Consider the following 12555-nt stretch of genomic DNA (forward strand, 5'->3'; position numbering starts at 1 on the left):
AGAAGGACTCGGATTCCAATATTCCATTTAGACTTTCTCTTTATTAAGAGATCATTGAAAACGCATAACTTTCTCTAAACTAAGGGTTTCCCCACCTAACCAAACGGAGTGCTCGTCAGCTGTCCGAGAGTCCAATGGAAAGATCTGTCGTCCGTCCAAAAACAAATTTATGCTGGCCCTACCACTATCAAAGCAACTAAGGCACATGAGAATGACTCCCTTCTCCTGTGGGCTGCTTTCTTTGCAAGGTCCGTTTACTGAAGTATTCGTAGGTAGCTCTTTAGAACTACTTTTTAACTAGTTGTAAAGTTCAGATATTGGGCATTTCCACTTTCTCTTGATCTGTTCTCTTATGACCTTATTGGTTTGGTTTTCTCTTTTCTCTTTGTGCCCCTCTTTTGTTATACAAACTTGAAACTTTCCCTTGACTTAAGATTCAATAGTCTTCTTGATTAGGACACACAATACTGTTAATTACAATTCTCACTCTTCTCGTATGTTTCCCACTCTTACTCTTAACTGGCACGAGTAGGAATCTTCCAATACTGTTCCAACTCTGCTATACAATTTTGGTTCTTTACTGGGGTGAGTAGGAGTAACCCAATAATGGTTCTTGCTCTTCGTCCACACATGTTCCTCACTGGGAGGAGTATGAATAGCCCATACGTTATTGGCGGTGCCCACCCTGGGTTTCTCGCTCTGTTACCTTTTATGACCTGGGGATTGCATCATCGGGCCTGCGTTTCAGACGAGCTCTCTTCTCTCATTGTTGGGATGGCGTCTTTGCTCGCCGCTTTCTCTTCTCTCGGCATACTCCGTGGTGCTCTCTGTTAAGTGGTCTTAGCCTCCCTGGGTTACCCCCTAGGCAGTTCCTCAAGATAACTGGAGTCCTTATCCCCAAGGGGGAGTCTCTCTTGGTTAGTTCCAGCTTGCCTTTACCCTTAGGGAGGGTATAGCGTAGCGGGCTCCCTTCCATCCACCCTAGAGAAAAGTGACTTAATCCTGTGATTTATCTCAGCTGTCAGCTTTTAACAGTAGTGCAGTAGTGTGAGTTGCAGTTTGTGTCCATTGGGATTAGTCCTTAATCGGGTGTCTTTGGAAAAAGCCACATTTTGATTTCCAAGGTGATACCAGGATTGAGTTCCAGAGGTCGGGTGCATGGCAACATAAGGATTGTTTGCGGGTCCTCTGTGCCACCAGATATGTGAAGCCTAGCCACCAAGTACGCTGTTCTGCTTCTTGTGACTGCAGAAAGGTTGGGCCCTAGGCTGAAACTAGCCTTGCGCTTCGCTTTATAATTTGCTAAGCTTGTTTTGTAGCAGCATGGTCACGGGTGGGTGGAGGTGCTGCCCACCTCCTGTTTGGTTACTGTGAAAGTAGTACAGGCCCGGATACTTTGCGCCATTTGGTTTACAAATGATGGATATACGCAGAGGGCTTGATATAGCCATTGCTCCAGCTTAACCAGGACAGCACAACCAGCCCAGGAATCGGAGGGCTTCGTACATTAATTGCTCTAGCCTTGAAAAGGACCCTAGAGGTTGACATGTCGGCTGACCTTTCTATTCTACATGTCTTCACTACACTAATAAAACCACATTGGCTTCTGAATCAAACTATTGTAGTGGATATCCATCATTTGTAAATCAAATAGTGCAATTTATCCCGGCATATACTACTTTCGCTTCTTGTGACTGCTTTGTAGACAACATGCAATCTTGAACTTTGCTACTTTGGAATTTTACCCCATTTGGGCTCTGCTACTGCAAGACCTCACCGCATCTGAATTTTGCAGCTGTAAGTTCTGCTCTTTGCGAATCTGGTTCACTTTGAATCCTGCAACTGTGGGGTCTAATCACATTTGAATTTTATTGCTTTGAGGTTCCACCTTCATTTGTGTTTGCTACTGTGGGCGTTTCACAACATCGGAGTTAATTTTTATACTGGAGAGGAGGAGGGGTTGCTGCTGTGAGGTTTCACCACGTTTGAATACTGCTTCTGTGGGGTTTTCCACATTTATGCAGCTGTGAGGTGCGTCTGTGTTTGAACTTAACTAGTGTGAGAATTTCTCCATTTTGAGCTCTTTTCTTTTTATCGTGCCCACTCAGAATCCTGCCACGGTGGGGTTTCATCACAATTGAGTTCTGCTACTGGAATTTTAGCATTCCTGAATTTCCCTACTTTATTTTTGCCACTATGAAGCATAACCACTCTATGAACCTCACTACCTTGATGATTCACCACCTTGACCCATTGCTACTGAAGTTTCACCACTTGAACCATGCCACTGTGATTTTCACCATTCCTTGAACTTGACTACCATGTAGTTTCCTACACTTTTTCAAATGTTGGCTACTGCAAGGTTTCACTATTTTTGAGCTCTGTATATTGCCACTTTGAACTTTGCGACGGTGAAGTCTCGCAAGTTGGGAATTTTGAGGTGGGAGGGGTCAGAAATGAGAGATGGACACAAGTTGTAATATTCTCATTATTAGTAATTTTATTTAACAGAAATAACTTGGAAAAACACCTCTCCAAAACATTCTAAACGGACCCTCGCACTAGAAACAACTAAGGATTCAAGGAAATGTCTGACACATGTTTAGTGGAAAATGTTCATATTCAAAATATATAGGGATAAAACCACAAAGTGTTTTCCAAGGAGAAACCCTTGAATCCAAAGGATCGGGACCCACCCCTCGATTATTAGTTGGATGGCAATTGTCTCTTGTGATGCAAACAAACTTGTTTAAAAGTGTCTTTGTTCAATGATTCCTTGAGGCTTTTAAAGTGTATTCAGCAAATTCTTGTTCACACAATATTTTTCATAACATCCCACAATGCCTTTGTAGCCAAAAGTATTTCTCTTGAACAATTTCTTTATATTGGATTCACAAGGTTCTTGTTTTTTAAACTTAAAGGTTTGACTGACAGTTGCATTTACATATCGGAATTTCATACATGCACTTTCCAGATTCCCTGGCATACTGCCTTGCCAGGTATTTTGTATTGTTAAGCTTTTGTTTGCAACTCTGGTGGATTGCCGGGTATACCCATCTCCCATGGTTCCTTTTGTGGGGCCCTTCAGATCTCCTGGTATTCTTCCCTGCCAGGTATCTTACTCAAATGTCATCTGTCTGGTGCCTTCTCTTTACCAGGACTTTGCTCTATTGGTTTCACATGTTGTTTTCAATCTATCACATCAACATCTACTTTGTTCTGTGCAATGTATTTACTTTGGCTAACACTTTAGGTCTCCCCCCCCCACATTGCCATCTCATACTTATGTAATTTGTTCAGGTTTCGTTGCTGCACCTTTTCGTTTCAGTTTTTCAAATGTTCAATTTAAGCATTGATTAAACATTAGGTTTTGTCTGTTTAACAGAGTATTGTCCATACCATCAATCTCACATCATTCGTTCACTTGATTGCTGTTTGTCGGTATGCCCAGGTGTCCCCAATGACTCTGGGCTGACTCACTAGTAGTTTGTGGCGTCTACAACTTATGGTGTGCCTCTGCGGTGAAGCTTCCTCCCTGGATTGGCTTCTTACACGAAGCAGGTTTCTCTTAAGTGCTGATCGTGTTCACTTGCTGGCTTCTTTGTGGTCTGAATGGAAAAACGCCACTTCCTGACATGACTGTACCTCCTGGAGCTTTGCGGTGCTTCCCAGTGCTCCTGCGGTCCTTCAGGTATGCCTGCTGCTCCCCTCCTCCATTCACGCCACGTCGCAGTCTGTAACTTGCGTTTGCTAGCTGCTGCATTAATGTGCTAGTCTCCCTCGTACTGCTTTTCTGGATACTGTGGTTGCCATTAAATGTCCCGGCTACTTTAGTTTGAATGAAACTAGTCTGCATGTTAGTATTTGGATTTTGCTTAGTTTGCATCATTTCTTCCCTCCTCTTCTTCGTCTCAGTACTTAAGGCTTCATGGGAGCTGAAGTCCGTAGGTGCAATTTGATTTTCATTATGAGTTCAAAAGCTTCACGTAAAGATATGTCCAAAACAGAAGATGTTTTGTTGTTATTGTTGGAGGTCTACATGGAGTTTTGTCTGGAGTGACATTAAAGGAAGGGGTTTCTGATCTTCACAAGGAGGAATTGTGGGGTGACTAAAAGTCCTCAAGGAGTTACGGGTTATTGGGTCTTTGTTAGGAATAAGGGAGGAATACTGTCTCATCCAATGAAATTGTCCACTCTTCTCTGTAGTTGTCCCATCCCCTGTGATCCTTGCTCATGTAACCACCCCAGGGCCAGGTTCAGGTACCGGCGGCCGTCCCCTGGCCACATGGGAGGAGGTCACCACCGGGGAATTGGTGAGGAGTCTATTGGATTCATCGTAGGTTTCCACAACCTCGATTTGCTTCTGTAAGACTTAACCTCTTTCAATTATAAATACTGTGCTGCCTTTAACTGTACTGCTTGACTTTAGTGCCATTTAAACTACCCACTCAAAAACCATACTGGCGTGGTTTGTACTGCTCCTGAAATTCAGCCACCCTAATAACAGCACCAACTTGTTACTCCGGCCCTAAAATTTGCTTTCCTTAACTCCCTCCTCTCTTCCATTCTAAAACTATACTTTGATTCTGCTGCTGCTAAACCTAACCACTTGTAAAACTCCACCTACTTGATTCCTACTGCCCTTCAATCTCTGAATTTTAAACTGCTTACGATCTGCAGTAGTAAACTGACCCACAACAGTCATGAAACACCGCAATCACAAACGTGCCAGATACAAGAAGGCCAAGGAAACCAACGTGGAAGAATGTACAAGAAAGACAAATGAAACCTCACACCCATCGAACAGGAACTACCTATCGGAATTCACAACACCTTCAAATCGCCATCAAGCATATCTAAACAAATTAAAGATCTGGACTAAGACAAGAAGACCTCTGGCATCTCCTGCTACCTCTCCACCTACAATACTACTACACTGGAAAACTAACAACCCACATCAAAGAAACACAAGAGCATACCCCACAAGACTATCAAACCACCCACCACAACGCTCAGAACAAGGCAAGTGGAAACGGCTTTGGAAAGACACCTATAGAAACCAGAGCTAAGCAAGAATCCGTAACCATTCACACCCCTTAGATTACCAGAGATTGGAAAAAGGGCAACACAGACCACAAAACACCCCACCACAATGAATTCGAACAGAGACATCTATTGTGCAACTTAATGGAACTCCTCAATGGATGGCTTCAACAACACACCCAGCCCAAAACGGGCTCATCCAATAGAGTGGAAGAATCAACAGCACTGCCATATGCGAAACGAACAAAATGACACTTAACAAAGCACAAGCCAACTTGTACATACTACACTGCAACCTACTCAACGGACAATCTATGGCAAAACAGAAATGTACGACCTCTCAAGCAAAGGCGGAACAGACCCACTCTTACTTGCAGAAACATGGCTGTCTTGCAACTACAAAGTAATTGCACACAAAGCCATACCAGACATCTACAAACTAATACTTTTAACTGAAAAAACGAAGGAGGAGGAATCACCCCAGCGCACAAAAATGACATGTGCTCAACGCGCCTCCCCTCAACCAACAGAAGACTGCAAATTATTCAAATCGGCGTACATCAAACCCAACCTGAAAGATGAGACGGGGAAATGCAGAAGACCCTACTGACTTATATCAAATCTACCATACTCAGTAAAAATTCTAGAGAACCACGTCTACAAAGAACTACTCCATGTAGAAAGCAATGCAATACTTGACCAATCCCAATTTGGCTTCAGACCCATGAGGGTTGCTAAATTGGCACTCCTCTCCATATGGGTTGACCTAAAAAAAAATGTGGTCAACGGCACCCATCGGCTCTCATACTACTGGACATATTAGTCGCAATCTGACAGGCAATGCTAAAGAAAACTGGAGGAATGCAGCGTTAACAGCTCTCCACTACAATGGCTGAAATCTTTCCTCAGCAACCGAAAGAACACACCTACCACTATTTAAAATAAACAGTAAAAGTATCACATGCGATGTACCACAAGGATCAAGCCTCAAAGTCTGCATGACCCCCTTGCCCCTAACGAAACTCATTACAACCCATGGACTGACTGCCTACAACTATGCAGACCACGCCCAACTCCTCTTCAAGATGACCCTGACAACGCCTTCAACAAATGCCTCGTCAACAAACACATGGATGACAAACAACCTCAAGCTAAATCCAACCGAAATCACGATCTCCCTTCCGGAGGACAGTACAACGTAGGCATACCTGACCTGGCCACTGAGTACGGGAACCCAACCGGAGACATTGACAAGGATAGAAAAACCGGGCAATTCGCCTAGGAACATAAGTCCAAGCAATAGAAAACAAATGTTTCTACCTCCTGCGAATAAGAGGGATCATTCCCTTATCTCAATTTGTCACAGAGAACTCTTGCGATTATCTCCTTGTTGAGGCTACTCCTGAGACTAAGTAGAAGAAACCACATCACATCTGCCCTGAGAAGTCTATACTGGCTGCCAGTAAAGAAACCCATGAACTCCAAAGCTCTCTGCATTGTCCATGACACTACACGGTCAAGGAGCTGAATACCTCAAAGCTAAAATTACCTGTTACCAACCAGCAAGATTGAGCAATTTCCTCCAAATGGAAACCAAACACTACTTGAAAAGGAAACTTTGGAAGAACTGCCTTCTCCTATCTGATAAACAAACAATGGAACTAAACCAAACGAAATAAGAATGACGAAAGACCACCTAACATTCAGAAAATGATTACACCATGGCTATTCAACTTGCCGAGATAAACAGACGTGCACCTCTACAAACCATAGTCATTTTGAGCACAAGGTCTATCCCTCTCTCATCACAAACCAACCGTACCCACTTTTCTTACATATAATGGCAGCGATGCATGGTATAAATGAACATAACCTAACAATTCAGGACAGTATCCGCGAATCCCATCCTGTAGGCAAGGAGGGAGAGGAGCTGACGGTGGTCGGCTATGTCGAATGCAGCTGATGGGCCAAGGAGGAGCATGAAGCATGCCATCCGCCCCCAATCCATGATTTGGAGGGATAATCCACCACCTGGATGCTACACACTTGGGGCGGAACCCTGACTGAGCATGGTTTAGAAGGTGTAGTAGTTGGCTTCTGGCAAGTTGTTTTGTAGGGACTACTTTTTCCTAGAGTTTGTGAATACATTGGATATTCTTAATGGGCCGTTAGTTGGCCAGGTTGTCTGGGTCTAGGGTCAAATTTTTTTATTTTTTTTATTTTTCAAATGAGGTCGTATGAGACCACTCTTGAGGGTGACTAGTAATGAACCTTCTTTGAGGGAGGCAGTAATGATGCTGAGGAGTGTGTTGTGCCCATTCATTGTTTTATGATGAATGTGGGAATTATAAGCAGGTTTGTGGGAGGGGGAGGGAGGGAGTGCTTTTTCTTAGCTGTAGCCCTGCAGTATGTGAGGGAGATGCAAATGGGAAGCATCTTTGGAAAGTTTCCTAAAAATGGCAACACATGCAAAACGTAAAAAAAAAAAACGCTCACCTATAGTAGGTGTTCTGTGCAAATCTAATAACCAAAGCGTTCTGTGTATTTTTAATCCTGCAATCAATTAAAGACTTGACTGTAAGCCCCTGTACCTCGTGGGTCCAACCTGTGTTATGAATTCATGCCTATTTGTGATTACACTTGCCTTACTAGTTTATCTCTTGCCACGCCCAGTATTGGCTCGGTTTTGATGTGGGAAAAGCAGCTGTATTGCTGGTGTTGCAATACTGATTGACCATGACGTTTCTGATGTACACAACTCCCTGTGTTGTGCCAGGTATCTGCACCGGTACTTCAATGGTGAGTGGCAACCGTATGTGGGGCTTGGCTACCTAAACCCAGAAGCTTTTATTTGGCAATTTCCTATATTGTGCCAGTGTAGCAACAGGGCAGCCAGAGCTCCAGATAAGGCGAGTACTAGGCCTTTTTACCCATGAAAATCTTGTAAATACGCCAGCTTTATTCTTTTCCTAGGTACATTTACACACAGGTTTAGAGCCGAGGGCAGTGCAAAGGTCAGGTTACTTGACAGAAACCAGAAGGCTTCTTGTGATATTTATCTACATGAATGTAATTGCAAGCCACCTCCGAAACAGAATGTATTTCTCTGAAGCCTTTCCTAGAATTTTAGGATTGTATAATTACTAAGATGTAAAACTAAGTTGCATTTTTTTTATTTTTATTTTTACAAGTTATGCTTTTTTTTTCTCCCAATGAAAGCAAACCAGTATTGCACAATTGTATTTTTCAGAGGTCTGGTGCTGTGTGCATAATCATGCAGAGGCAGATCATTTTTACACTTCTAATTTAATGTATAGTCTAATTATAGAAACAGTGTGTAAAATGATGACTATGCACAGTCTAGTTTACATCCTTTCAACCTTGCAATCAATGGGGTACATTACTATAAATGGTCAGTGGCAGCAGAGTTTGCTCAAGGGTGAGTAATTGTCATTACACTGATCACAGGTGTTCTAGCTTCTCAAATCTTCAAGACTACAAATAAAACATCCAAAACCTGACTTTCAAAGTGCAAGCGCTGCTCAAAAACAAACAAATGAAGTTACATTGGTAATTGAAATAGAAACTCAGCAAAACCTGTCCCTGTGATAATCCAAATAGGTATTTAACTTTATGTAGCGCTTCATAAATGGTTTGTCATAAATCTAGGTACTGTGATCATTATACCTCAGTCGATAGCTAACCAACCTCTGAAGGATGTTATCCAATAAGATAGGTCAGCCGGTTGAGCACTCGTTGCTGCAATCTCTGCATGATCTGTGGGTTGCGGGTTTGAATCCTGGCAAGTCCAACTCAGCCTTTCATCCTTTCGAGGTCGATAAAGGAGTACCGACTTAGCTTTGGTGGTAATTCTGATAAATATGTTCTATGTACAGCGCTTTGCCAAAAAAGCAATATAAATAACCATTTCACCACTAGATTAGATATAGAATTTAGCATGGAGTCCTTGCCTCTCTGCACTGTTGTATCGTAACATTGGTATACCATTAGGTAGCAATAGCTCCAGGAAATTAGGACTTTCATTAAACATCAAAAGACAATTCTGCTATCGAATCTCAAAACGCACAATACAAATTCATGTATGCTTTACTATATAATTGGCTAGGTTGTTGTGATTTCAACATTTAAATATAGACAGAAGAGATGAAATGGCCAGAAATGATGAAAGGTGTATTCTGTCAAAATGCAGAAAGCTGCCGCATAGTAATGATTTCCATACATTTTTTTCACTTGTCTGCTGGATGTGGAATACATTTTACTCTCTTGCGAAGGAGAAAAGTCATTTTTGCTCTCAAAGTTTAAAAATAGAGGGTAAAATACTTCCACCTCAAAATCTTATCTGGAGCACTAAGCGCAGCCATCTTAACTTAGGTTACCTCTAGCCGGGATATAATTTGGAAATGCTACCAAAAGAGGCTACTGTATGGTATTGCATTGATTTAGTCTGTTATGGAAAGCATGTAACTGATAACGAAAAAGAGCTTTGAAAAACCATAACTCCATTATAAGGCAGTCAAATATTACCATTTCGTTAAGTGTTTGAAAAAATGAAATGTCTGAAGGAGGATTCTGTGCTATCTCCTAGGACATTTTAATGCAAATGGGCAGAGCTCAAAGACACATGGGTACTGTGTTCTGTCTGTTCTGTTCCGCGCAACTTGTATATGATGTGCAAGTTCTTACTGGTTTCCCTTCAACTCTTCAAAGTCATACTTCAAGAGCAATCATATATATATATATATATATATATATATATATATATATATTTTTTTTTTTTTTTAAGGGGACGTTATGGTTAAATTGCCCTACTAAAAACCTGTGCAATTCACTAAAACTTTACAAACCTGCCATTATGGTTCAAAGTAAAGCCGAACAACCCCTGAAATTCGCCTGTTATGGTAGGCTAAGCAATCGTACCTGTCCCCAACACTGTGCACTATTAACACGAACACCCAGGACATGAAAGATGGCATCACAAATGTCATTGATGACATCACATGTGCATTTACCTTTCATGAAAAGTCTGTACAAGGGATCGTTATTGTAATGTTAATAAGTGTCAAGGATCATTGGAATAAATATCATGAGGTACGTAGTGCATTAAGTAATGCATTAATCCAAATAGCATTGTATTAGGAAGTTTTTTTCCAATATACTAAGGTACACATGTAGTAACATAGGCATAGTGTGCAGCAGACATGATGGAGATGCAATATGTATGCTCTTGCCATGTTAAATACTAACATTCTAAATGTTTTCTTATTAGTCTTGCATACTGTGAAACATTTCATAAGTACCTAATCAAACCCACTTACTACATTATTGCATTACTGCACACAAAACACAGACAGACAACAAAACATACAATTAGAGCATATACAGGGAAAGTGAAGTAAACAAACAGCAGTGTTACCCAACAATCTTCGTAATCTAACTCATTATCTTCATGCACAGAAATGATTGCTCTGCTTCAAAGCTACTATTTCCCTATGTATAACTATCACATACTGTGTCTAGACCCTAAGGAAAGTAGTGTAAGTGCAATGTGTACAAATATGAGCATATCCAGGGAAAGTACAGTAATAAAAAACAGAACTATAAGACAGTGTTGATAATCCTACTAATCATCTTCATACATAGAAAGCATTGCTGTCTTCCAAGTCTGTGTTTTCCCCTTTGTATATGTTTCATATGCTTTGAGTGGACCCTAAGTGAATTACTGTAAAAACATATCTACAAATATAGTAGTTTTTTTTTTTGTTCCTAAAGTATTACTGGATAAGATATATCACTAAAGGAAAAAAGAGGGAGCCAGACATGTGCTGTCATCAGTGATGTCATCAATGACATTTGTGATGTCATCTTTGATGTCCTGGTTGTTAGTCTTAGGAATTCACGTAGGTGGCGCACGTTATGGTTACCTAGTTTACCATAATTAGCGAATGGCAAGTGTTTTTCGGTTTTACTGTGAGCCATAACGTCCCTTTAACAAAGTTTTTTTTTACTGACTATATATAGATATATCAGTGAACAAAAACAGGGGCTACACATGTGATGTCATCAACATCTTTCATGTCCTGGGTGTTAGTGTTAGCAGTACACAGTGGTGGGGCAGGTATGGTTGCTTAGCCTACCATAACTGGCGAATTTCAGGGGTTTTTCGGTTTTACTTTGAACCATAATGGCACGTTTGTAAAGTTAATTGCACAGGTTTTTAGTAGGGCAACTTAACCATAACGTCTCGTTAATGAAGTTTTTTTGCTGAATATACACTTTCATCATGTGATTTTGAGAGATATGTAGTATAATTTCCTTACTTTATATACATGTACCATAGAACATACTGAACCCCCTCGCTATTGATATTGAAAAGGCACGGACTGAGCGCCTGTCTGCGGACGGGCGCAGACGAGGTCAACAGTACCCAAACAGTCAGGGGGTATCTGAAATTGTACTATTGTGTTACATAAAAAATGCACAACTTTGAAAAAGGACACATAAAGACATAAGTACTAATAAATGAATAGGTAAACCTAAACGTCTGAAACAATAACCATGCATTTAATGACCATGTAGAATGAAATGGATTATACCATAACAAAATAAAGTATGCCTCCAATGTAATTACCTCACAAACTGTGCAGCCAGGAGCGACAGTAGACTTTCCACAGTACAAGGAAGACAAATTACAACAAAATAGTAGGTGAACTTCATTTTTTCTTGTGTGTACATTTTTTGGATGAGGTGCATAACATTTTTTTCTGTTTTGACATAGAAATGTGCAGTACGTTGGAGTGGCTGGAAGAGAATTTTCTGCATGGGGAAATGTCCGAAGATAGCGATAATAATGGTACACACTACTCTGCATAAACAAATTAATGGTCAGTATTTTATGGGCATTTAACGTGTGTGTGTGTGTAATAATATATATATATATATATAATCAGACCAGGAAAAAAAGAAGAAAGGCCAACAAACGACAGAGGAAGACAGGCTGAAAAGGATAGAAGTGAAAATGGACACACTAAATGACAATTTTAACAGTTTAAAGCAATTTGTGGAGGAATTTGTGAGAGGAAAAATAAGTTATCACTGTCCCACCTGTACCTGCACCCCTTCTCCATTTCCTAGTGAACCATCCTCAAACCTTCAAGAAGAAAATAAACCTTTTGATGAAACTTTCATCACTTCATCTCCTCACAAATCATCCCCTCACAACCAGCCCGTGTTAAACCATAATTCCCCTATATTAGTTATTAGTTTCAGTATCTGCTTCCCCCTGTATTTTTTTGATTTGTGTGTATGTTGAAGGGTTTTTAAAAAAATATATTATTTATAGTGGAAGGGTTTAAGGGAATTATTATTATTTTTTTAAGAGTTAAAATGTCCACGGACAGCGCACCTGTTGGAGCTAGCCGTAAGCAATAGAATATAGATGTTCTAACGGCAATACACCTACCCGTACCAATGGCAACCAAGATGGAACTGATC

The 12555-nt window shown here is 40.9% G+C and overlaps 1 protein-coding gene across 2 annotated transcripts in view; it reads left to right on the top strand.

The window, feature by feature from the left end:
- Nucleotides 1–12555, top strand: part of SUGP1 (SURP and G-patch domain containing 1) — a 786467-nt gene that overhangs the window by 17064 nt on the left and 756848 nt on the right. Inside the window, exon 1 of one of the 2 annotated variants that reach the window (XM_069649114.1) lies at nucleotides 11897–11945. The exons of the other annotated variant lie outside the window; for it this stretch is intronic. Within the exon in view, the coding sequence (XP_069505215.1) occupies nucleotides 11912–11945 (34 nt within the window). The 5' untranslated portion in view covers nucleotides 11897–11911. Of the gene's footprint in view, nucleotides 1–11896; nucleotides 11946–12555 lie in introns of those variants that run through there. 2 annotated transcript variants of the gene reach the window in all.

Source organism: Ambystoma mexicanum, chromosome 1p, assembly GCF_040938575.1.
Source record: "Ambystoma mexicanum isolate Mex_15411 chromosome 1p, UKY_AmexF1_1, whole genome shotgun sequence".
NCBI classification, from domain to species: domain Eukaryota; kingdom Metazoa; phylum Chordata; class Amphibia; order Caudata; family Ambystomatidae; genus Ambystoma; species Ambystoma mexicanum.